This window comes from Phymastichus coffea, unplaced genomic scaffold (assembly GCF_024137745.1).
Source record: "Phymastichus coffea isolate CEN01 unplaced genomic scaffold, Cenicafe_Pcof_1.1 PCOF00052, whole genome shotgun sequence".
NCBI classification, from domain to species: domain Eukaryota; kingdom Metazoa; phylum Arthropoda; class Insecta; order Hymenoptera; family Eulophidae; genus Phymastichus; species Phymastichus coffea.
Window position 1 is genome coordinate 1,703,052 of NW_026706863.1, and position 26,733 is coordinate 1,729,784.

At 45.1% G+C, this 26,733-nt stretch overlaps 1 protein-coding gene across 3 annotated transcripts in view; it reads right to left on the minus strand.

Moving 5' to 3' along the window:
* The window catches only part of LOC131665520 (uncharacterized), a 106,753-nt gene that overhangs the window by 2,403 nt on the left and 77,617 nt on the right, over positions 1–26,733 (minus strand). For all 3 annotated transcript variants that reach the window (XM_058937441.1, XM_058937439.1, XM_058937440.1), the window contains 5 exons: positions 7,570–7,711; positions 7,296–7,363; positions 1,635–1,895; positions 1,453–1,558; positions 8–135 (listed from right to left, as the gene is read on the minus strand). In XM_058937441.1, coding sequence (XP_058793424.1) covers positions 8–135; positions 1,453–1,558; positions 1,635–1,895; positions 7,296–7,363; positions 7,570–7,670 — 664 coding nt within the window. In that variant the 5' untranslated portion in view covers positions 7,671–7,711. The remainder of the gene's footprint in view (positions 1–7; positions 136–1,452; positions 1,559–1,634; positions 1,896–7,295; positions 7,364–7,569; positions 7,712–26,733) is intronic.

Here is a 26,733-nt window from a genome sequence, read left to right on the forward strand (position 1 = left end):
TGCAAACCTTTGATAAAATGGAAAGTCCTTGCCCCTTCGGTGACTGCAGTGAGGCCGTTGCAACTTTGATCGCCCGACTGCGATATCAGATACTCAGTCTTGTTGCTGTGGTGAATCTTTTCGTACAGGAAGCACCTGCAAACAGAATAAAAGAAATAAATCGATTGATTCGTCGTCGGAGGCAACGTTCTCAGTTGGTGCGGATCAGTGTCGCCCTTAGCCGCGCGCTCTTTTATGTCTACGTTGAAAGAGCGAGTAGTTATAGGGCACTTTGAGAGCGTCGTCCCAAACTTGAAACCGCGAGTCGTGGGTAAGTTGTCACGTGGCCTCTTCCTAGATGAATCAAGGCTTTCGCTTCTGCTGAACTTTCTTAGTACTCGCCGCCACCGTCGAGAGAAACTCCCTTGTTTGAACGGGGCTTTGTGCAACGCGTGAAATTATCAACATTGTTAGACCGTGACTCGTCTTTTCATACGCTTCTTTTCAATACAGTTACAAGATTTCAGCGTTGCATCAGGACACAAAAGAATAATATATTATGCGTGGGTAGGCATCAAGCATTCACAATGTATATTTTCTGAGATCTAATAGAAGCCAAAAAGTGTAGTGTAACTATTTACGAAGAAGATGAACATTTGATGCTTATATACCTCTGCATAGATTTTTTTTCTTTCGATATACTTATAAGCAAAAATAACAATCAAACGGAGCACTTGAATTTCATGGACTGGCAGATTTTGACGAGTGCTGGTACTTTCTATTAGCAAGTATGCGGGCGTTGCTTTTTACCAACATGTGATTGAAAAAACCGAGTGATGAAGCTAATTCGAACCGAGCAAGGCAGGATTAATGGCTGCTAGCAGATTCGCTGATGAGAACAGTAGCTCACTCGAGAAGAAAAGATCACCGCGACCCGCAGTTCAAAGACCAACATTTAAACTTTGAATGACACTTGTACTCGTTGAGCGCAGCAAATTAGACGTTTCTTGGGACACCGAAGATTTTCTCGTAATTCAATTTGCATCGACAACCCTGACTCGTCGTACCCTCTTGTATTTTCTAATTTCATTAGAGTCAATTCTAACAGAATGTAGAAATAGTTATAGATGAAAAAGTTAAATAATTAGAAAATCAATAAAATAAATAATCATGAAACAGTGAAGTGATTAAAAAAAAAAGTTTTGCATTATATCTAACTGGTTTGCATTGCATATTTTTTTAAGAACAGAGTATACAGTTATTTTTATTTGACAAAGACAAGAGCAGTTGTGAAAAGCTTGACACTACAATATTGACTTCTATCTATTTAAGAATGTGAAAGAGGCCATTTGGCAGTATCCCAATTAGTATCCCGAAAACCGCCGCGACGCCCAAGACAAATACCTTGCCGGTGAAGACAAACGCGAGCAATTAAGATAAAGACAGAGTCGAGTCCGAAGATGCGCAACGCACCTGTAGGTGTCCTCGTAGACCTGCGGTCGTCCGGGCACTTTGAGAGTGCCCAGCAGGTACATGATGCGGCCGTCCTTCCACGTGGCCAGGCACTGCAGCTCCTCGGCTGTGAACAGACAGCACGCGTAATCCAGTTAGAGTCGAATGGCACTGGGCACTCGCGCCTTCTTTCGGAGACTCACTGCTGCTCTCGGCGCCCTTGATGTCGGCGCAGGCCTGGTACTTGAGCAGCAGCTTGCTGTCGTCGGTGCAGCTCTCGGCCTGGTTCTCCAGGGCCTCGCAGTCGCCGTGGCCGCGGTTGTAGCTGAAGCTGAACGGCATGCCGCTGAACGGGCAGCTGATGGGCTTGGCGTCGATGCGGAACATCGAGTAGAGGCTGTCGTCCGAGGCGAGCTCGCCGCAGGCCGTGTCCAGGTCCACCTCGTACGACAAACAGTAGGACGCTGCCGCGGAAAAAGAGAAAAGCAAACGCGCGTAACGACTGCCGAGCTTCGAGTGAATGCCTCGTTCGCGAGAGCTCGACCGCGAAAATTCAATCTGCCAACGAGTTTTTCGCAAGCGCACATCGGCGCCCCGGTAAAAGGTAAAGGGGACGTATTTACTCCTCCCTCCCCGCAGTATTTACGGCTGCCAGAAAAGCCCGCTCCCCGGGGACACCACCTCCACGGTCCTTTGATAATTTATGCATTTCGGGCATAATCTCGCTGTCTACCGCGCTGCTCTATGAAAGCTTCCCTCTTGACTAAGAGATGAACGGTGTAAGGGTCCGACTGAACTTTACCCACGCGAGTCTGTTTTGCAGATGAGCATCTCTTATTTGTCGCAAGCAATGAAATGTTTGTCGTTCTCTGAACGAGCGTTAGAAGCAAAGAAATTTTAGATGTAAAAAATATATTTTTCGATTAAATCTCGAGTTGACATTATCATATAATTATGTAAAATATTCCTTAAAAGAAGTTTAGAGTACCAATTAAAAGTCGAGATAAGAAATAAGTATTTATTTTTGAGCAAAACCTATGATGATCATGGTAATGATCGTACAATTATCGTTAAGTAAATATTGCGGCAAAGTAAGAGAAGAGGACGGTATTTTTGTTCGTGAGTCGCGACCGAATGAAAATGACCGTGCAAAAACTAAAGAATGTTTTGAGCAAGGGAACAATCAAAGCAGACGAAGGAAGATTCTGTTTTCTTTTTGAGCAGAACAAAAAACGGGGCTTGGCATTTTTTGCAAAACAATCGACGCGAGGGATGAGAGGAGAGGAGTAGCTGCTCCATAGTGACAATGGCCGGCAAAAACTCGGTCGGACTGCGGGTTCGGCAGTGGGGGTTTCTCTTGATTAAGCCTCTGCGCGCGACGACGACGACGACTCGACGCATCCGAACAATGCGTTCGGCGCATTGTCTTTATTGGCCGCCGCGGACTCGATCCCTTTTAAAGTGACAATGCGACGCGCCATTATTTCGCGACGACGACGACGACGACGACGACGACGACGACGACGACGACTGCTAAGGAACTGCTCTTCGTTATGTATTTTTTTGCTCGAGCGAGTTACGGCACGGGCGGGCACGACAAAGAACTGCGAGTGGATGCGCATTTAATAGGGAACCAGGCTCCTCGCTTGAGAAGCAGTTGATGTAAACGTCTATTCTTCTCTTTTTTCTACACTTGCGACATTGCTAGCATTCTTTGATTGCCGATTGCCTCGCGCGAAGCTACTTCCAGGCTTAAACTGTGGAGACTGTTTTCTCGATAGAAAAAAAAACCGACGATGCCCGCTTCGATGCGTACTTTTTATAAAAAGAAACCTTGTTCGTCAATAAAGGTATAATTGTAGAGACGGATATTTCGAAATTCTTGAAATAGCGAAATCGAACTATTTATCAACTCTTGGGGCTTCGACAGACGATATGATCTTCGATTGTTCTCTTCACGACGGGCTCGACAACTTGATTATTTTGGCATGTCTGAGTAAACGACACAAATATCTAGCAAAATTACGATTGTATGCGATTGCTATAGCGGTGGTATATTTTTATTCTTAGTAAATAAATATATCAACACGTATCGTCATCTCCGATTTCTATTTTCAAAAGTAACTCGCATTTATTCATCAATTTTTTACAAAATCTCCAGCGATATTGAATAGGAAATGCTTTGTAAAAAGATGCTCACAACGATTCCACGGCATAATGAGCGAATTTCCAAAATAAACATAGACTAGGTTAAAAATTCTACGATGACGAAAAAATAGGATTTCCCGTTATTGAGATAACATCGAAAATCAAGTATCCAGTTGACTGCTTCACAAACGCTGCACCGCAAATTCAATGTCGCGAGAAAAAGCGAACAAGCCGAAATACTAATAAATATTCGGCGGGAAAATTTCAATAAACCGCAGCAAACATTGGCATATCGATCTCGGCTGGCTGATATGCAGCCTCTGTCAAGGGGCAAAAGGTCGGAGCGCGCCAAGAAGAAAATATACAGTTCGCGCCTATGGGCTTTTGATTTACGGCCGCCTCGCAGGCTGCATTCGGAGACACACGCGATGCGCACTCTCGCGCGCGGAGATTTATATCGACGCCTTCTTATCCGCGACCGGAGTGCATCTAGCTGCCGGGGAAAAGTAAAAAACGACGAATAGAGTTGTTGAAACTAGGGAGTAATTGAAATCGGCGGCGTTGCCGGGCATCGGGGCTCCCGCTTTCTCGGAAGTGATCGACGTTATTAATCTCCGCAAGATAAATCGTCTATTATTAACCTCCGGCCGATCCTCTTGCGATTTGCTATTTTTTTCCTGCCGCGACGTTTAAAATGGGCTTTACCGGCGTAAAAGGGTGTATCCTCAAGGCACACTGCTGCGGGGAATGAATTTTTTTTTGCTTTGTTGTACGCGCGGGGCTCACAACTAGATTACACGATGCCGATGGAAGCGAATGCGCTCTTTTCACGGCAGTCTGATCGATGGATGAGTCGTAAAAAAAAAAGAACATTGAAATGGCGCGCATTGTGCTGCAGGTATAAGTTTGAGAATCAATACGATCGCAATCCACTCTATGTAAATAGGAAGTAGAACTCGGTCAATAATCTGACGCTTTACACGCTCGCTAAATTTCGAAATTGCCATTGCAACGGCAAACAATATCCCTTTCATGTTTCGTCCGCACGCCAAGCCAATCAGCAGCCTCTCTCTCGTCGCATTCATATAAGCCGCGCGCGCACCTTTTTTTTTTGCTCCCCGCTCGTGCAATACACTCGTCCGCGAATAAAAAGCTAATCTGCATCCCTCTCGACTCTCTGCATTGGCCTCCCGTAGAGCGTTAAGAAGACTCTATAAGTTCTTTTATTCTCACGCACAGTGGGGAAAAAATTGATACGAGCTCGCTTCTGATCGGGTAGTTATCGTGAGATAGTTGCTGGAACTGATGGGATAGATATAGGATTCAGTTGCTAGAAAGGAAGCAACATCCGGAAAGTAGTTCGGAATGGCTTAGTTACTATCCGTTAAACTGATTTTATTTATATTGTATATGAGTTCAACAGTCAAGAACATGAAATAGTTCATATGAAATGGCTATTTAAGAGATCGGAAAAACTTCATTCTTCCGTCTTGTAATCAACGATAAATTTATCGCTGGCATATAATTAATGAAACTCTAATTATTAGAGTTCTCATCGAAGTAAATTGTATGTGACAAAATGATTCATTTCAATAAGTGCTTAAACAAATTTTAAACAACCATAACATTCAAAACTACAATTGAAAGATTTTTTCACTTTACAATTTTCAAGTATTATTGGATGCCATTATTTTTTGGTTTGGTTTAAGGTTGAATGCTATTATTGCGAGAACTTTTATGACGTTATGTCTGGGATCACAAGATTACATACCAGATTTTTTACCGGGAAACAAAGCTAAATCTGTTATCCACGAAAAGTATGAATCAGGGATTAGAAAGTTAAGAACTCAGGAATACCGTTTTCAAGTTCTAATAAATTAAGTTAACAGAACTTGATAAATTGTAATTTTGAGATTCTCTACTGACATATCGTTCACTGGAATAGTGGATAACTCACGAACTTAAAAAAAGTATATAAGCAAAGGCAGTTATCGACATTTTGGTGTAAAAGATCAATTACTCGTTAATAACAACTATGAACTGACATCGGAACAGTTTCGAATAATTCAAAGACTTCGCCAAGGTTTATCGGCAACTTAAGGAGCGTCACGAAAAAGAAGTGTGATTAGATTTCAGGAAATAGATTGTATCATTACTAGATATTGTACACGACGATGCACGTGGTAAAGATAAAGTGGCACGAATAAAAAGATGAAATGCTTTGTAAAAAAACGAAATTTAGGTGAATCATACGTTTGAGTTTCAAAAAAATGTTTCGAGCGTACGCCTCTCATCCCCTAATTCCGGCTGTCACATCAAAATCACGCTGCTGGGCGCACAAGCGAATCAAATCCGCCACTCGAATCGAAGACAATCGCGCGAAGCTGAGGGGTACGTCAGCGGACAATGCTCAGACTCACGGCCGTGACGTAAGCGAGGCCGACACCCCTTGTGCGATTTCATGTGTGTCAGGAGGCTGCGATTTTTTTGTTCACTCTCTCTCTCTCTCTCTCTCTCTTCTTTTTTTATCGAATCGGTTGCCACGCCACACTCTTGAAAAACAATTACGAAAAACAACGAACCGAACTGCAGTCACTTCTCGGCATATGGCACGAGGGTGAACCCACCCCACTTTTTTTCTCTTCTCGCGGATCAACTTTTTTCTATCGTCGAACAATTTCGAGTGTTGCGTCGTGGACTTTATCGGCTCTACGTGGGCGTACGTACATCAATCTTAGGGAGCAGCGATCGCGCTGTTGTCTCCTGTAATGGCTCTGCGGCCGTGTTACGTTGTGTTGTGACGAAAAAAAAACCCATAATGACCGGGTGATTAATCAAGGGGCATTAATATGATTGAGGGTGCCTCTACGACCATAATTACCTAATTACGACTAGCCGTTGTAGCTTTTACGTGGTTGGACTTGCCTCTATATTGATAATCCATTAGGACACCTGGCGTCACCTGCGTGTCGCATCGCGATAGCAGCTTCCCCGCCAAGATTTCTGACATCGATATAACAGAGCGGTTTCTACTCGTTCACGTTCGACGATGTGTCGGCTGACGTTAGGTTTCGATATCGCGTTCTACTTGTTCAAGAATCTCGCGACAAGAGGCGGCGGCGGGGAAAAGCACCTGGCAGTGCGGCCCAAGTTTGTACGTATATCGTCGCGATGCAGGCGCCGTTACAGCCGGACGTCCGATTTCATATTGCGTCGCAGTGTATCGGCCGCAAGTTTTATTCGCTTTCCACTCGCGCTGCAGCGGCATAATACCACGCAGGGACACATGGCCGCCGCCGAGGATTTATGAGTTTTTAACGACGCTGATGCGCGCTGAATTATCATCGCTCTCTTTGCCGTCCGTCCTGTTCCCCCTTTTTTATGAGTTTCTCCTACTTATGCCTGCCTAATGGCGGATTTTTACGGGATTTTCCTGGCGGATCATGTGCAATATTTTATGGGTTTTCGCTCCCTCTCCCCGAGACTCGTGGCTTAAAGCTAAATAATTTACACAGTTCAAAAGAGTATTCGATAAAAATAATGAGCGTTCCGATGTTAACTAGCGGTTTTTTTCAGTAGTAATGGCAGCGATTGATCAGGATCGCATACTGCTTCAAACAATTGCGATTTAATTGTTGAAATTGCTATATGGGCTTATTATCAATGGCTCTTTATCGCGTGATTTATATAGATAGCAATAAATTAAATTGACTCACATTCTCGGTACTGGATGACGTTCTCGTGTCTCTCGGTGAATATCATACACCGATAGCACTTTTCCGTGCTAAAATTGGAAAAAAAGAGAATTCACGTTATTTCCCGTAGGATAGCGATTTAGAGTTTAATTTACTTGACAAAGTCAAATAAGGAGTGGATATATGCGTGTGTGCGTGTGCGCCAGTCGACTGAAGTTAAAAGGGGAAGAAAAGTTGTGAATAAAAAATGCAAAGTTCGCGGCGATGGCAGCGAGGAACGTTTTTTCAAACTTACTTTTCATCGTAAGTGAGGAAGGTGTCGTTGCCTTTCCTAGCTATACATCTCCTGTCGAGCAAGTGCGTCGAGTTGGCGATGATGGGTCCCTCTTTGCCCATCTGAAACCACCTCCCGCTGTAGGTCGATGGAAAGCTGCAGTCTACAACATAAAACACACGTATTGCCTTGGCACATCTCTTATTTACTTTGGAAAAGTCATTGTGGCTATTGATCAGTTCGTATTAACGGTCGTTTTTCGAATCTCACATATGCTAAAGATGAGTCACATGAATTAAAAATTTTAAAACGTCGTGTATATGAATGAACGCTGAAAATAAGCGTGCCTACAACTTTCACATGTATGTTTCAACGCGAAAGTGAAAGCTTGTAACTGAAAGAATGCAGAGCTTTGATAAATCCCGCCAACCATAAATTCTAAAATTTGGCGGGCTCTTAACGCCAAGTAGCCGTAAAGAGGAGAATCAAAAGTCGCGGCATTCAAAGGCCGAGCGACCGGCTGAAAACTCAATGATTGAGACGTCGACGACGAACGTGTCAGCCGCTTCGTTAGAGCCTTTGCATCCCACTTTATAAATAGACGTTTATGCGTTTTGTCGCGGTCTGCGGAAGTCTGGCCTGCTGCAAACATCTAAGATGTGAAGCTATCAACCGCTGCATATAAGTTGCTTGCAAAGTGCAACGTAAAATGAGCAATGCGCCAGCGTAGAAAACACTCGTGAAAACAAAAGATACTCGGCTGGTAGAAAAGCAATAATCATTCGGCCAAATGTCGAGTTTTGCGGTGTACTTGAGCGAAAGCGCGCGCGTTGCGCCATGGCGAAGCAAAACGAGGGTCGGCTAAACGAAAATAAAATTGGAGCAAAAAAAGACCCAACGGCGACAGAACGGCGGGTAATTGTTATTCTGCGGGCACTTTTGCAATTGCTTGGATCAACAGTGACTCGCCGAGCTACGCTGATTTGGATGGGAAATTTCGATGATTCAGAGTGCGTTTGGGTGCTGAAAGACCGATTCAAAGTCGTATTTGCAGCTTGTCCCAGTAATGCGACGACGGAAAGAAATGTATCGAAGATGCCAAGTGTCTTTCCGTAATATATTCCAAATTACATCGTTGATATCACCCGCGCTATTATTATGCGCATAATCCTAGTATAATATGTCAGTTCTGATCCCGAGCAAAACAAGAAAAAGAAAACAAGGAAATCGTAGGGATGGCTATTCAGCAATTCGTCAAGAGCAGAGCCAGAGCTTGGGGCTCGGGCACGAAACTCGAGCGTTTCTCCCCTTTGAGTATACAACTACAACATCAGTGGCGACACACAAGCCTGGGGGGGGGGGGCGTGCGTACACACGCGTGTGCCCCGAACAATGGCGTTAATTGGAAGACAAGGCCGCGCCGTAGAACCGCACATGTGACTGCGCTCCCTCGAAGTTGCAGTTTTCCAAAATGGAAATGACCTGCCCGCTGCGCTGCTGCAACGGGCGGACAGACAGTATCGGTGAGTATTCCGTGGGAACAAAGCCGCGCGCGCGCAAAAACACGTAACGCCGCTCGTTGCCGCTTGCTCGTTGTTGTCTCCAAAGCAGCCGCGGGGTTGAGCGAGTTGTTCGAGAGAGTCGTCCGACAATCTGTACTTATTTTTACGATCTCGAACGGGCTCACGTTTTGCAAGCCTGGCATGCGGCGACAGCATTTGCTTTCCGGCTGCCTATGCGCGCGGACGTACGAGTGCGCGGATGAACTCGCGGATGGACGGCAGAATGACGGGCCGCGGGATTTTTGAGCTTTATTGAATTGTAAATCGAACGATCAACCGAATAAAGTAATTCTATTCGAATGAAAATAGCCGAAAGAACTGGTTTCTCAAAGCGAATTGATTGGGCGCCGCAATGAGGTTAACTGGGAAAATGTGCAACGACGTTGGTGAGCGCGATAATTCTAGACATTTCTATCGAAGAAATGATCGTTAAAAAATTCTGGGAAGAAATAACCGCAGCAGGCGTTAATTGGCGGTCAACTCGAACGCTCGTTCTGAAAGTCGGGAGTGGCTTCCACTGATACCTATTTCTCACGAGCTATTGCCGCGATCACGTTCAAAAAATAGGGAAATCTGTGGATTCGGCGGCTTCTCGGACGGATATCGGCCGCCAGCTACGTGGAAAGGTCGCAAACGGTTTAAGGAGCGCGAGGGCGTGAAAATCACGGGCAGCGCACGAGTCATGGCGTTGATTGTTCGCCGAGGTATACCTCGGGATTCAGTTTTCGCTGCGAAATAAAAACTAGTTTTACGCCACGTGAAAGTTGGCTGTTTTTTGTTGCGCTCTGAGGAATAATGAACTGAAACTAATTTGAAAGTGATTTTCCGAATTATAGTAATGCAGCTTGAAGCGTAGGCAAACTTACGGTGAAACGTCTTTATTACAAAAAAAAAACGAAGCTCGAGTTGGTTAGGTTGCGGAACGGTGGTTATTTGCGTATTGAAGAAAGCATCAATAATACCTTATCGATGCAACGACAAAAAAATGGCATTGACAGTGCAGCGAAGCCCTGGAGCACCTCGCAAAAGTAATTAAAGTTCATTGAAAAAGCAGCAGGGCGATCGGGCAAAGCACACGCGCGCATTTATTGGCGCAGAGGTTTGGGGGCAATAAAGCGAGTGAGTTACAAACGGTTTAATCGGCAGAGGGTTACGGAGGCATTTATTGCCCCGACAAAGCCTGGCCGGCCGCGCCGCTGGGCATCTGCCTCGGACGTTCGGCCTAATTGCATTTGGCATTGGCTCTTCCCCCCTTGCTCACTTGATTACTCAGGCACGTCTCGCCCAGGTGAAATTTTGGCGGCACAGGTGATAAGAAGACGAGTGCCTACCCCAAGACGCGCGCTTCGTGAGCCACTGCGTCGACGAGCTTTTCCATCCGCGTCGGCTGGCAGGATCGCTTCGAATGCCAAATTAGCGGATGCCCGCAGATTCGCCGCGGCGTGTTGAAACACGACGCCGATCCACGGCCGATATGGTTAGTATGCATGACGAAACATCGATTCCAACTGGCTCGAAACTCGCATCATGACTAATGAACTTTTCGTTATCTGTCGGCTCAGCAGTCTTGCGGACATTTGAAAAACAAGAAGGGGGGGATCTTGGAAATTACAGATGTGGGGGAGTCAGCAGGGGGCATATCTACCCGCGCACTGCGCACTTGGGCAGGAAGTCGTCGCTTAAGTGCACGTGTCATCGGAGGGAGACTTCGAGAATCTCACGGCCTTTGCATTTTTGATGCTTCATCTTTATCGGCTAAGTTTAGATCGAATTACCGGCTGAATTATCACTTCAAACGTGCGGGAGCTACGTCGATGGGGATTATCTCGGCATATCGATAAATATGCAGCTTCCAATCCTATGAATTCTTATCGCTCGATGCCTTTTGGCCTCGGAAAAAAAAAATTGCTATTATGCTCCAACTGGAAAAGTGTACTATCGGTAGACATGTGAAAAAGCCGAATAAAGGAAAACAGTCGCCTCGCAGGGAGTCGCGTTTGCGTGCAGCGAAGAGGCGCTACGTGACCGTAATTTCACGACGGCAGCGCGCGGAGTATGAATAAACGCTCTGATTGGCCGGCGTGTTCGCGAGCTGGCGCAGTCGCCTAATTGTGTCTATTTTGCGCGGGGGCCGCCTCTACGGATTCGATTAGGAATATCCGGCGGTCGATCAAAAAGCGTTTTCGGGCTCACGATTGCCTTTGTTTTTCCCGTGCGGGCGATAAATTTCCAAAAGTCGAGCGCAGCGCGCGCGTACGTGATGTTTCTACGAAAGCAAATCAGACTGGCGGCGAGGCGGACGGCGAGAAAGTCAATGACGTTTCGGCCGACAGAAAAAACATATTGCAGTCGCGCAACGACTGATTTCGCGCGCGAATTGTCCGCGCGATCCCGCGAGATTACGCATTTGCACTCTCGTCTCGATGCTGCAAAATGGAATCTATAAAGGCGCAGTTCTTAAAAAGTGCCCGAAGTCGCATGCAGCGCGCATCCCCGGTATTTACCTGCGAGAGCACGAGTATCAATATCCGAGTTGGCTGGGCTACAACACACACGGAACTCCTCTCCGGCGGGGAGTTCATGCTCCGCGGACGATATATTGGCATGCCGAGGCCGTTGCGCCGCGAGCTGCAGCCACCCTTTTCGGCCGCCGCGTGGTGTTATATACGGAGTGCGCGTGACGCCAGGCGCTCTCAGGAGTATGCACGAAGGGCCGTCGTGAATATTTTTTCTTCTCGACATTTTTTTACCGCACGAATGTTTTCATTATAAGTAAAATTGTAAACGTTCGCCGGACGGGATCTTTCTCCCTCGCGAAACATTTGCAGTCAAGTGAGAATGCATTCGGGATATCGGGCATTGATAATTGCGATTGGCAGCCACTTCACCGCTTTAATTGAAAACGTCTGCCGTGTTAGATCTCAGAATAAACATCTAATCCATCGCATACTCCTCTTTCTGTTCGTAAAATATACAACGTTCAATTTGGAATGAGGCTTCGTGTCATTGCATATAAAAAAAGCAGAGCGATTGCGTGTCGAACGTCAAATGCCACATAGACAATCGAGATTGTCGTGGTGATTGCGGCTTCGTCCGAAAGCCCGTGTAAATTGTTTTGTTTTCTCGCGTTGATCGAATGGCGATAAGTCGGAACGGTATGCGTTGAGAAAAATGACGAGTTTGCGAGTCGTGAGCTCGGGGTAATATTCGATGATTTATCGTTTCGTTGATTGCGCGTGTTGCGAACTGTCGACTCGCGTGCTTTGTGAATTATTGAGCAAACTATACTCGTTTGTGAAGCTCGTTGTTTTTACAAGGAATAGCAAAACCTTCCAGAAATAGAAAAAAAGTCATTAGTCAAAACATATGTCGGGATTTTCCATACTTTACACCATCAGGAATGAATATTATGATTGAGTAACCATCCAATGATCTACAATTGATATTTGAAACATTAAAAAAGTATTCGCTAGACCAACTGAAGCTTTCAATGATACGATTTGCAAACGAGAGCTGGAAATATGTATACGGGCTGCGAAGCATAATAGTATGTACATCAGTTCCTGCGTTACTCTTTCAATAGCAGTAGCAAGCAATGGGTCGCGAGGCTCATTACATGCTTCGCACTTGCATCAAAAACGAAGAGGCAGCTGCAAAAGCATCCTCGAGTCGACACGGCAATTATCCGTCGACGACTCGCAAGATCAAAACTCCCTCGAACATGGGAAAAACGCGTTGCCCCGGCTCTCGACTCGACGGTCTAGACTCGGCTCGCTCACGGAAAACACCTGTATAATAAGACCTCCGCTCTCTGCTCTCTGCTGCTCTGCTGCAAAAAGGATAGCTCGACAGTTATTGTGCGCGAGGAGGAGGAAATTTTGCGTTTTGCTCGCGCGCTACTTAGCCGAGTAAGTGCGGCTGCTTTTTTTACCCTCCAGTGTATTTCTGTGTCGTTGCCCGACGGGAGAAAGAGGTGCTGAACTGGCCAGCGGGAAATAGAAGTGTAATGATAGGCTTGCCGCTTTAGTCGTGTCTCTGTTAAGAATGCGTTAAGAATTTTTTTCCCCCTTGAAGATCGACTGTTAGAATTCTCTTAGTTGCAGTCGACGATTGAGACGCCACGGTCGAGCGGAAATTCAATTTGCTGCAGAGGCATTCTCGCTTTATTTCTTCATGAAACTTGCGGAGAATGATACCATTATCTGCCAATTACCGTTGAGCTTTTCTGAATTTCGGAGAACGAGGGATAGAACTGCACGCGACTCATCATCGTAATGGAAGTCCGTCACTCGAGGAAAGAGAAAAAAAAACGAAGGAGAGTAAGAATAATCCGGCGAAAGGGGATGAGGAAAGAGAGGAGCCCATCCGTCCGTCAAGTGGCCGGCAGCGAACAACCGCCGAGACAAAAGCACGCGGGCCTCGGGACTTTGCACCCACGCCTGGCTGCACGCAAAACAAAAGACACGTGGAGCGACGCGCCCGCGGTCATGACAAAAGCCCCGACTGCTCTTGCTTGCACCGGCCAAGTAGCTCTTCACCGACTCTCCTTCCCTTCTGCTCCTCGTGCTTTTTCTTGATGCAAGTGCGCACCGGATAAACATAGCTAATTGCCAGGAATCAGTCTTCTTTTTCGAGCGCAATCATCGGTAATTGGATACTGGTGGGCTGGCGTTCTGAAGGGGTCCAGTAACTAAGAGCAGGAATCCACAGGAGCCCCATTTGCCGACTGAACCTTTCGAGAAGATCGACCGATCGGGTCTAGGAACTCAAATCGACAGCGCAAAGTCTACGCGGGTAATTGTCTCAACGAAACCAATGTATATCCAGTCGGATGTGGACAAACATCTCTCCGTGTCGTTCGTATTTGCATGCTGGCTGCAGCAATCGTAACAGCATCGCAAGATGAAAATTGAAAATCAATTGTACGGGAGGCAACGCGAGCAAAGAAAAACAAGAGCAAACAAGCCGTATCCGGTGTAAGTACGACTGGAAATAAGAGAGCGGCCACTTTCCGAACCCTCCTTTTCTTCCGCTAAAGCGTGTTTTACTCGGCGGGCAAACCCTCGAGTGTATATGTTTCGTCGTCGACGTCGTGCTGCTGCAGACGGAACTTCTTCAGCGATAAGGTCTTTTTCCGCAATTCCAGTGAATCCTGTTCTTTTTGCTTCATCTTATCTAGTCGCAAAAATGCACTTTACCGACATTTTGTCTTTATTGGCGAGCTTCATTTTACGACTAACTGATCGACGCAGGAACATTTGAGAGACTCACGGCTGGCGGTTTTATGCCAACGAGCTTCCACAAAGAATCGTGTGCGCATAGATAAAATTCATGCCGGCGCATTCCATTTTGATACCACCATGTAAGTAAAATTTTCTACATTGTTTTACAAAAATGAAGAGCTCTCACTTGCACAACGACTGAAATAGCTGCTGAGTGTCGTGAATGCTTTTGGCTGAGTTCGAGAGATCGACTGGCAAAAAGAAAAGAAACGGAGTCGATGCGAGTGCTCGTCCAATTGCAAAAACGGCATCGTCAATCGTCGAGACAAAACGCGCAGAGGCAAGGAAAGTGACGGCGATCGCGAGTCCAGGCCTTTCTCCTATTGTCCCGACACACGAACGGCGCGAGATCGCAAGCTCCGCCAAAGAGAAGACAAGGCGCCCCGCGCTTCGCTTTTCCACGCACCACGCGTCGCCCCATTCAGAAAAACCAAAATATGCCAGAGTTGAGTTGCCGAGCTAGTAAATTTTTAGAGACAGTCGAAGCGGAAGGACACTTCCATCGGTTGGATACGAAAGTAACATTGAGCCTAATGGACGGCTGTTTATTTCGAGAATTCAAATCATTACTTATTTCGTTGAAGTGCACTTCAGCCTCATCGATTTCCGGATTAAATCTAAAATGATTTGCCGGTGTGGATGCAGGAAAAACCTGATGATTATCGACCGACTCGTAGATATTTGATATCTGCGTAATTGAGTTGAGAATGTCAACATTTTATCGGATATCATTAATGACGATCGAACGCTCGACCTCCAGAAAAATGATGTTTTATTCTATCAGAAATGCAGTACTTTCAGTCTAGTCAACGTCTCTTTACTTAATAAATATCCTTTTTTAATAAATACCCCGACTATTCAATAAAACTAATTAACAATCACTAAACTAATGATAAGTACAGGCGAGAATCAGGCAAATATTCATACGACCTGGTTCTGGACAATTAATTCTGACGAAGCCTCTTTCCCGGAGATTAATCGGACCAGACGAAACCAAGACAAATGCGAGGAAAACAAAGGCGAAATTGGGACAACACAGCTAATCCAATTTATGACGCTGCCACAAAATAGCAACAACGCGCTTCTTCTTTCCTCCAACCCCGTTAATCCTGAGGATTAAATCTCTTTCTCTCACATTGTCCTTTTACCGCCTTTATTGCCCTTTCCACGAGTTTTATGCATGCGTTAATCTAGATAATTCAGATGCCGTCGCTACTGTACGATGCTACTCAGATTAATTAACGTCCTGAGTTGTCACTTTTAATTGAGTTTGCGTTGTTCGCCTGTAAATTATAAAAACTTATTTTCTGCGGCATTCTCAAGCGTATTTAGCGAATCTTTAATATTGATTACTAGAAAACTATTTAAGTCGTTCATTAGAGCTAATCGAAGTTTCACAATATGTTACGGCACACCGGATTCCAGAAAAAAAAGACGCGTAACTCCTGAAATACGCTAGATACTAGTAATCTTGTTCGACCCAATACAATATTTTTATGCATTCGAATTACTAAAAAATTTGGATTTCCATTTTTTATTCCAAATTATATATAATTATATTGCCCACTATTTCTACTGCAGACTGTTCTTTTTTGTGAATAAATTATGTTTCTTCGCGAGATTGACCTGATTTCGAGTATAATTCTTTGACAGATTAACACTTTACGCTGGAGCAAAACATTGTTAGATTAAGGAGGGACTGCTGAGAATGCGTTTGTTTTGCGAAATACCTTACGTGTGCAAAAATAATTCGCTGGAGCTTACCAATGGAAAATGTTGCGAATTTTTCAAACTGATCACTCGTTCTTGCTGTTTGTCACCACATAAAGATAATTAAACATCGTAGCGGTAACAAATAAATCGCAGAGTCGATGAGATACGTAACATGTTACCCGTCGAGCGATCATAAATATTATATATTATATATTATATATTATATATTATATATTATATATTATATATTATATATTATCTTTATATATTAGTCCACATTGCAAGTTAGTTGTGCGCTGTTTCCACGCGTTTCCTCGTACAGATAATATTAATAAGCTTTCAACTTCGGAAAGGGTGACGCAATCAAACAGCAGGTACATCTTTCTCTCACAGGTTTTGTACCGTAAAAACCCATCGAATTTGTCGACATTCCGCCTGTCCGTGCTGCTTCCCCCAAAGACGAGATTAATGGATGAGTACAACGTACGTCGATTCGGTAATAATCATTAGAGCGCCTGGATATTTCATTAGGCGGAATCGCGCAATTGAGAAGCACATTGTGCTACGGCTGTGCATTTGGCCGACATCCTCGGTTCTTTACGTATTCTCCGCATAAAACTTGAATTATTCATGTTTCTGCTGGCGAGTCCAGCTTTATTGTTTAATTTTTGCATAAATTGCCCGTCGAGAGGCTGCTCGCGTGAGTTATTCGCTTGAGCCAGACGCATTCGCTTCGACTTAATTATCGTAGCTTGTTTTACGTTCATCAGTCTAAGGTAAACTCGATATCGTTTTGAAAATCTTACCGAATTATCCAAGGCGTGTTACGATATTTCCACGAGAAGCAACAAATCCGATAGGAACAATATATATATAACAATAACAATCCACGAAGCGTCACTACATCATCCTGCTCTTTTCATTTCCCCGCGCGTATTAGACCATTTGAACTTGGTAAAGTAAGACTGAATCCAATTAAAGTTTGCTTGGACGAACAAAGCTCGAATTGAAGCTGCAAGAGTCGGAGTTCCTCACCCTTCTGGAGCGGTGATACGAATAGTAGCCAAGTTCAAGTTCGAAACAGGCGTACATCATCCCTTATCATCGGCACATCGTCCGTCCGAAACTTACAGTCGGTCGTTCGCAAGCCAAGTGCACCCAAGCGCGAAAAGCCCCTGAAGCGTGAAGATTAACAATTAGCATTGTGTGCGCGTGCGTCTGTGTTTGCGCGGAATGGAAATGAAAAGCGGCCGCGCCGAAATATCCATTTTTGATGGACGTGGTGCGGCGAGGAGTCGAACTGCGGAGGAGGAGGAGTAAAGATAAGCCACCTGTGAGCACCGTGTGAGCAGCCGACCGAGCGACTGGCTGGTGTAGCTTGTACGAACAGAGTGGCGGAACAATGCCCGGCGCTCGATATCCGGACGCTGTGTACACGTTTGTCCGACTCGATCCGACCTTTCCTCGCGCGCGCATCGTTCGGCCAGCCCTTCTTTTCGCCCGGAGAGACGGGCAAAAGTTGGAGATCGCTGCTTGTCATTGCTCTCGTCGTTCTCATGGAAATTCAGAGAATGGAAATATGCGCGAGCAAGTTGACGCGAATCTCGCTGTGCCTCGAGTAGCCGGCCCGGCTAAAGTTTACGAAACACTTTGGAAGATGAAGCTAAATGGCTATACTCTCGGTTCTCTCTGCGAGTCCATCGCGAATGGCTCCATTACTTTCGCTCTCTGGCTATGACGCTGCTAGTGCGGACAAACAAACAAGGGCATGAATACTTATTAGCCTCGTCGACGTGGCCGAGCGTTCACTCGCGTGCTGAATCGCCGAACGGAACGAGCCGAAGGGAGAGGCCAAACTTTCTGCGACCTAGGATTATTCCCACAATAAAAGTGTCCCTTCCCGTTGATCAACTTCACAAGGGTTACTACACTGCTGTGGACACTTTTACTACTGCTGGCCGACCAAATTTATCCCTTTCGAAAACGGCTCGCTTTCATTTTTTACGAAACAAAATAGAAAAGCGTCCCCTCCTGAAAATTGCTTTTCACTGTTTTGACACGAGCATACGCTGCGACTTGAACGTCGCTCCCCTCTCGCTCGCGATAAATTGTCCGTCGTGGGTCTCAGCCACGTCATAGCGTTGCTGTCGGGGTTCGCACTTATCCGCCGGATAATCTGAAAACGCCGACGTCGAATTCCAGATCAATCCGCTGCGCGCGCGGTCGCGCATCTTGGAGCCTCTGCGCGTCCGGGGGTACAGTGAGTCACCGACATTCCGCCGCTGTAGAATCGTCGCAGCGCGCGCAAGCTGAAACATTGATGCGCAGCAAGTTGCGCGCCACCCCGTCGCAAAAAGTCACCGCGCGACACCAGACGCGAAAACGACCTCAAAGACGCATCGCATGCGCGCTGCCTGGCAAGTAGAGAGAGAGAGAGAGAACCGGCCAATAAAAAGCCACAGAGACTGTGTCGGCGGGCGTAATACTGCGGGGACACAATGCGTCAGTCGTTTGTGAATCTCTTAAAAGGCCTTCTCTCGCGGTGAGCGGCGAAGCGACCGCTTTTTCCGCGTGGCTTTGCCGCTCGATTTTACCATCGACTACGAGGAAACGTATTCAGCGCGGGCACGGAGCCGGGGGATTAGGCTTGGTTTACGCGACGTAAATAGTTCAATCAGGCCGAGCTTAAAGTCGTAAGCCGCTTTTACGGGCCGCTTACGTGCGCCGCCGCTTCGGCGCCGTTTTCCATATTGAAATATTTAATGTTTTTAATAGCGAGTCGATCCCTGGCGGACTTTTCTTAGCCCCGCAAGCTTCGTGATTTCTTCTTTTTCGTTCGGCACGCCGACGAGAAGTGAATCAACTCGGCTACAAATCGATTCTCCGCAGCGAGCTTGCGGGGGCTTTGTACACTGTACGTATAATATAAAGTGGGAGAAAAGTTGGTCGAATTTCCATTTGTCTTCGTTATCTTATGCGCGCTACAAGTGAGGGGGGATAAGTTGTTTTCTTATTTCTGTTCTGGGGGATTGTCCGTCCATCGATTATGATTCATCTTGTCTTTAGCTGTATGAATCGATTGAAAAGTTTCCGTCAAACCTTGTCATACTCATCGGACTGCTCGGTAAATGGAAATCGATACTCGACTGCAATATCGAATAGAGATGATCATTAATTAATTAATAATACAATGGAGATAACTCCGTAAGTGTAATTTGTAATAAAGTGGATACGACGTGCGTCGGCGGATGCTTCAAAGGATTAGGTTCTGTTTGATTGGCTACAGGCAACCGCCAACAAAGGCTTTGCACAGTGCAGTAGCAGCAACAGCAGCAGTAGCAGCAGCAGCAGCAGCAGCAGCAGCAGCAGCAGCAGCAGCTTGCTCCTAAGTCCATTTAATCGCGATTTCAAGCTGCCGCCGCAGCAGACACCAAGTTCGCGACGCTTTTCGGATTACAACACATCGGCGCGTTACGTATGTGTAAGCACTGCTACACCCCTTACCGAGACTACGGTCTTTGCTGAATTCGGCGCCAGAGGGTTCGGCGAAAGCCCAAAGGCGGGCAAATTCAATAACGAAAAGCTTTCAGTATATCAAGACGCAACTAACCTTGCCGACTCGTTTCTCTCGACTGCATCAGTTTTAATTGCTCGAGAGCACTGGAGCTGCGCGCCAACGAGCACTAAGCGGCTTTCTCGTGGTTCGCTCGCGAGGCGGAGTCGGACGTCGGATGACACTTGCATGACTCAACTGAAAAGTACGCCCGCTCGCGTAACTACGTAAATGACAATTTCTCTCCGCGCGCACAATGGGAACGCGAGTCGGTGTACTTGCCATGGCAATGCAAAATTAACGGACTTGAACTAATATTTGCTTTAATGCTCCGCTGCAGCGCCGTCGACTTTCGGGCGAACGACGCGCTCGCCGAGAATTCTTTTGTCTCGTAGCGCCCGCAAAAGTATCCTGATTATGCACGCCCGGTACTCCCGCTGTGTTTTCGCCGCTGCTGCAAAGTGATCCTCGCAACGACGAATTCCATTCGCATAAGTTCGGAATGTTTCGCGCGATGATATTTTCAGAATTTGAAAATGTTCCGCGCTCGTGTCGGCGCGTTCCCTCGACGCCGAACACGTAAACGACGTCCCCGAAATTCTCCCTCGGCTGCGTCTTTCTTCGCGGCGCTCGATGATTTTTCGAAACTCGATTATACAGATATGTCAATAACGAACGACATGCGAAATTCCGCCGATGAAGCAATCCACTAACGAATGAGGTCTGGGCACGCGACCCTCTCCCAGATGTGATTTTAGCACCAGCTGCCTTGCACGGCGTCCGAAAAAGAAGGAACGCCGCAGTCGGCGCGCCTCGGGAATTCAGAAATCCGGCCGGTGCATTTGCATACGTGTAGATGCAGCGATGATCGACCGGCGTGCGAACAAACGATACTCTTGCCCGAGTCACGGACCGCCGTGTACGTTCCGTCGATAGTGAGATTTCGAGGTGACAAACGGGAACAGCCTGTCGGCATTTTTATTGGGGTTCGAAAAGAAACATTTTTTTGGCCACCCGATCGTATATTTTCGAGGAACGACTATCGCAGCGCGCCCGGGAAATGAGTTAGAACTAGACTGCGAATGGAGCTAAACTCCTAATTACCGAATGTAATCCGAGCAGATCTTGGCAAACCAACAGACTAGGAGTTGTGCTTGTACCGGCGGAAAATCCGAATCTAAAATCCGCCGCAAGTGTTCCTTAAGCCTCGTGCAATCGAATTTCCATAAGCTGCTTAATACGCGCACGTTTAGCGAGGAAAAACTGCGACACTCAATTAAGGGACCTTAATTCTCGGCCATTAAAGCCTACGTCCCGACACCTGCGCTCGATAAACACGTGAATAATGGAAGGACGAAAAGCCGAGTGAGCGTCGCGCCTTGAAAAATGCAGTGGAATAAAAGCGCTCTATCTTTGTCCGAATTCGCGGCGTACTTATTTCAGCGAGACATATGAGATTGTATTATTTGCCAGAGATCCAGTGTGCGTGTATTTCAGTAGCTCAATTTTCCAGGCGTTTTCGATGAGCCGTAATCATATCCTTATCTTGCCATCAGCGCCTGATAAATATTTTAACTTCGAAAGAGCGCCGAAAGCGTTTCCTTGCACGGAAAACAATAACTTGAATTCAAATTAGCTGTTAAAAGATGTAGTAGGAGCCAGTTAAAGTATCATAATAGATTAATAATGAAAAATAAGTAACGTGATTATCGAAAATAACGAGGAAGTGGTAAATTATTGCGAAGACCAAATATACCTCCGCCCGAGGTGCTCAGCCGAGAGAAAAGATCACGGAAATCACGTTAATTAAGCGATCTTGAGGAAAAAAAACTGGGAAAATAATTAATCTCGCTAATCGTAATAAGTAAAGGCGACTATAACAAGGTAGCGGCGACAACTATATATATATATATATATATATATATATACATGAAATTTCGTCCGAGTGTATTAAGACAAGGGAGCTGGATGCACTTTTCATCAGTGAAAATTCCTCTTTGCCGATGAGAGTGCGCGACCGTAATTGGAGTGCATTAATTGCTTTGGCTCGTTCTCCTTCAATAGCGTCATTAAGTTATTAACTTTGCCTCGTTTATCATGCGGATGTTTAGAGTTTATTTCAATCGTATTCTGAATTATTGTTGACTGATATTTAACGGTTCATCTTTTTGTTGGTCAGAGGGGGTTATTCACTTTTGATCGTCCATAAATTTGAATGCATTGAAAAGTAGTCCACTTATGCATTGAAATTATCAATGTTAATGAAGAGGAGTATTAATGGGTATGAAATACCGTTCGGAAAGGAAAATAATTTTTGCATATTAATTTATGGAATATTTTCATTGGAAATATTACAAAGGATGTTATTGCTTTTTATAATCTCCAATTTTCTTCTTTAAACGGAACTTAGCATAATGAATTTGACTCATTGTGTCATCGCCAGTAGAGAAGGAGACGTCGAGACAAGTGTAAGGGTCGCCCTGAGTAAAACAAACGTTCTTAAAATGTTCAGCGTCAGGGCAGTTAATTATTTTCCGTATACTCGCCGAGTCAGACACATTTCTATTATAACGATGAAAAATGGTTAAATAGAGGGAAGTGAAGATTGTAATTGAAGCCATGAGACGACGAAATGCCGTAGAGATTGTTTTATAAAGTCGAAAAAATTACGTCCCAGCTGCAAATTGTGACTCGAAACTCAGTTCATCGTCTCGCATATTTTACTCACATCGATATTTGAAGTAGCCACAGACAAGAAAACCGCTCGATGACGACACCCTACCTCCCACGTGAATTTTTTCTCCCTTCCTTATTTTAATTTCAAAAACTCAGCACGTTCAGCCAAGCGGCAAAGCTGCTGCGTTTTACCCTATTCTTTATCCTGCAGTGAGGGGGGGGGGGGGGGGGGGTCAAAAGCGCAAACAAAAAAAAAATAGAAGCTCTCGCGGCAGACGGAAAAGTGGCCGGCGGCGATTAAAAAGTTTCATTAACGCCGCGGCGTCGTCGGTCGTCGCGTTTGCGATGCGCACAGCGGCCAAATGGAGTGCGCGAATCCGCTCTCGACACGCTCAATTTCATCGACGCGATGCGTCTATCTTTGCCTGTGTCCCTCTTTTTCTCTATTCCCGTTTGGCGCGCTTGGCTTCCTCGTCGTTCCGCAGGCAAATGGACGGATCTAGAAATTTGCCAATTCCACGTTTTATTTTCTGACGGTTTCATTTTGCTTTTTCTCAGTGGCCATCGCTCACAGCATTCCTCAATTGTTTGCACGTCCGAAATTCTTTTGGAAAAGCCAATCACGCGATATTAAATGCTCGAGAGTTATTTTAAAGCAGAATGCCGGAAGAACAAACTCGCCGCTCCCCACGCTACGTGTGCCGCTAATTCAAATCTCATCAGCCACTCTTGTGCACTCGGCATCAACCCCCGTCGCGCGTCCAATAACAAAGCGCAAACCGATTGATCGGCAGCATACGTACCTCCCTCCTGCCTAATAAATTCCTTGGCAAACAAACGGGAATTCGATTTGATTTGTGTTTCGCGAATGGGAAGGAAGGGAAAAAAGCAGAGAGAAGACAGAGAAACCTACAGGTAAATCGAGCGAAAGGGAGAAGGGGAGAACATCTGCAAAGGGGCTTCGCAAGCGCTGCATGTCTGATGATAAGCACTTTAAATATATAAAAAGAACAGAGGCTTCCCTTCGTCGCAGTGCACGTATGTGCAGATGCGCTTGCGAAAAAAGGGGGACTGCATTTTAAATCGAACTAGCTTAAGTAGCTCTTATTCTTTTATTTTCACGTAATGTGCGCGTAATGAAGTATTTTCAATTTTCCATATTTTTCTTTGGCAGTACAACGGGTATACTTTATCTATGGCTTTACTTCAAATTATATTGAAGATGAGCTTTCAAAGGAAATTTTTCATGCCTCTCGGCCAACACTTTTACATTCAAACTATTTACAATATTTTTTCACAGAGACCGAGTGTATATACGATCTTAAAAGCATTGTAAAAAAAGGAAGTTCTTTTTGAAATACTATACAATACAGATGGACGTGTAAGGGTGTATGTACGAGCTTCAAAGCAACGTAACAAAAGGAAAGTTCTTTTTGAAATACTATGTAACATATTATTACAAAAACAAAACAAAAAATAAATCAAACAACATTTAAGATATCAGATATTGCCGAAGCAAATACTTTTTACCTCTCTGGCAAAGCAACATTGACTTGTCTTGAAAAAAATTGGATGTTTATTTTTCTGCTTAGCTCATCAATCCGGTTCACACATTGACGATTGAATGAAACTACACATTGTAATGAGCGAATTGTTCATCTGCCGATAAACTTATCAACAGAATGATTATTTGTCTCGAACTGATTGGTCGTTGTAAAAACAGTTATCAAGCAATTACAACTCGACGTCGAGAGCACATTAATCAAAGCCTATCGAAAAAGCAAAAGTCAGCCTCTCTCTCTCTCTCTCTTTCTCGCTCTCTGTCTCTCTCCCTCTCTCACGCACAGACTGGTAGGGCTAAATGCCGAAAAATGACGCGCGAAAGACGAAGATACGTTCTTCGGATTATTTTAGCCGAGTCATTGCCGTCAATAAAGAGGCGCCCACATAACGATTCGCGAAATCAATGACGAGGCGCCAGCAGCCTACATACATTACACAAGCTATTAATGAACAATCAGCGGGGATATCGAGTGGAAAGAATTATGCACTCAAGCTCGTCGCTCGCGTCTGTTACTATAATTGAATAGTAGCGTGATAAGTTATTTTGGAGTCAGAAGATCGATTTTATTTTCATTTTTTGTAGATGAAATCATCTATAAAATAATTATAAAATTATCGAACTTTCTTTTTAAATAATATCCTCTTCCTGAGTTATTCGCGGCATTCGATAATCAAATTACAGTGCTCAGGTGCGAAATTTGCTAAAAATTATGTACGCAATTTCGGTGAAATTCTAACGGTGCCCAAAGCTCTGCTTGCGATTGTAAATTCATCATTGTGTCACGTATCTTCTACGTGATAATAGGCATATCTGTTATAATGCTTCATTCCTGATATCTCCTAGCTAGTTTACTTGTGCGTTAAAGTACTCGCTTAATAAAGATCTCCCAACTCATAAAAAGATCCGCATTATAGCCATGCCACGCTTACCCAACCACATTGTACCTCAGAAAAAAATGCGGAAGTCTGCGAACACAAAATCCTCTTGGACAATGAAAAAAAAAAAGGATGAACAGACCTGCCCGGAACACATCCGCCTCAAGAGTCCGCTTGCAAGGTTAATCAGTCGTGTGCGCGCACAGTCCACAGCTGCTACCATGCACAGGCTCGGATTTCCCTTCCCTCACGATTTTCCTATTCGCCCTGACACTTCCAATTATTGCTCGTGTACGTGTCGTCGTTATTGGCCCGTTAAAAATGCGCCGTGAACCCGGTTATAGCTATCGCTCTCGTTAGCTGACCATGGATTTTTATACTTTCACAATCTTCCCTCGGATTATCGTGTCGTCCAAGTTTTTGCCATCGAATTTTTATTAGTACAAATTGCATTTGACGATTCCTAAATTGAGATTCGTCGACATGCATTGCTTTGCTTTCTCAGCTGAAATATTCATGAATACGTGAACGTTCCACACGAAAGTTGTTGAAGTAACAATAATAATAATAATAATAATATAAATATTGAGATTTGCTGTAACTTTGAATTTGATTTGGCAAACACGTGGTATCTGACCAGGCGTACTTAAAAAAATGAATATCCACCATGCTGGAAAAGTAAAGACTCATGGATATTATTTGTTTTACAAGATTAACTATTGTGCCACGTGCTCGATCAGTACGATCCATCAATCATATCTGCAACGACAGTTCGATTTACGAGGAGCACGTCACAAGTGCGCAATTCGAAAAACTGCATTACTCTCCGCAATTGAAGAAAAGGTTGGCAGCGGCAAATGGAACCTCTTGATCGCGAGCCCCGTGGAGTGTCGTTATTTCTTCATTTAGCGTCGTGAGAAACGGATGTGTCCCCTCTCTCGATCTCCATCGGTTCGAGGAGCCCCGTCGTGCAACGCAAACTCATTGTTTGTTTTGGCTTGCCGCGCGTTCAGCCGCTCGTGATTTGTGAATTTCGCGTGACACGCCCGACCAGGTAATTGATCGGTCGGAGGGATCAACGTTTTATTGCCATCGAGGTTGCTAATGGCCCGGAATTTCATGCGTGGTTATTGCGACACTTACGCTATTCGGCCGTTCAAGTTCAGGTGTTGGGTCTCAGGGCCAGAGCGACGTTCAATTTGAAATAGTTCGATGGATAAAACGGACCTGCGGAAGCATGCGATACCCATTTCGCTCTTACGTTGCAACGAAGAAAATTTCAGCTGCGGGTATTGATTTCGCGAACTCAAGTAAATAATGTTCATGACGTATATCACAAAAAGTTTACTCGAAAGTTAATGAGTACCTTGACGCAAAATTCTATTCGCATAAACACGTAGAGCTCGGTCTCGTTTTAATTTCCGTTGCTGAAACGCATGGTGAAAAGCAACCTCGCGATGCAAGTCCATCCGGTCATCGTGTAAAAATCATTGCTATTGATAAAAAGCAAAGAAAAGGAAAAAATGAAAGAAGAGTCTCTCGCGGGAAATCCGATACACGTGCGAGGAATTAATTTTGGCGCCGCGGGCGAGGCGCAAAAATTTCCGGCGTGATTCCCGATCTGAATCCCCCGCTAATTCGAGTAGCAAAGGGCGCCTGGGGCTCTCTCTACTCTCGAGTATATAGCCAGTGCACTAGACGAGAGTAATGACTGCGCGCAAGGGAGAGAGCCGAACGAACGAGGATCCAGTTTAGAACTGCAAATATCGAGAGCAAGATGTGCTCGTTCTTCTAACGTTTCCTAAACTGCACAGCATTTGTTTTAATTAATTCGCTATATATTAAACGTCGAAAAGATAGAAGACAAGCCAATTTAAATTTATGAATACGTAATTTGAAACTTTCCCATTAGGATGTCGACCTCAAAATGAAAAAGCTCGTAACAACAGCAAAGCGGCTT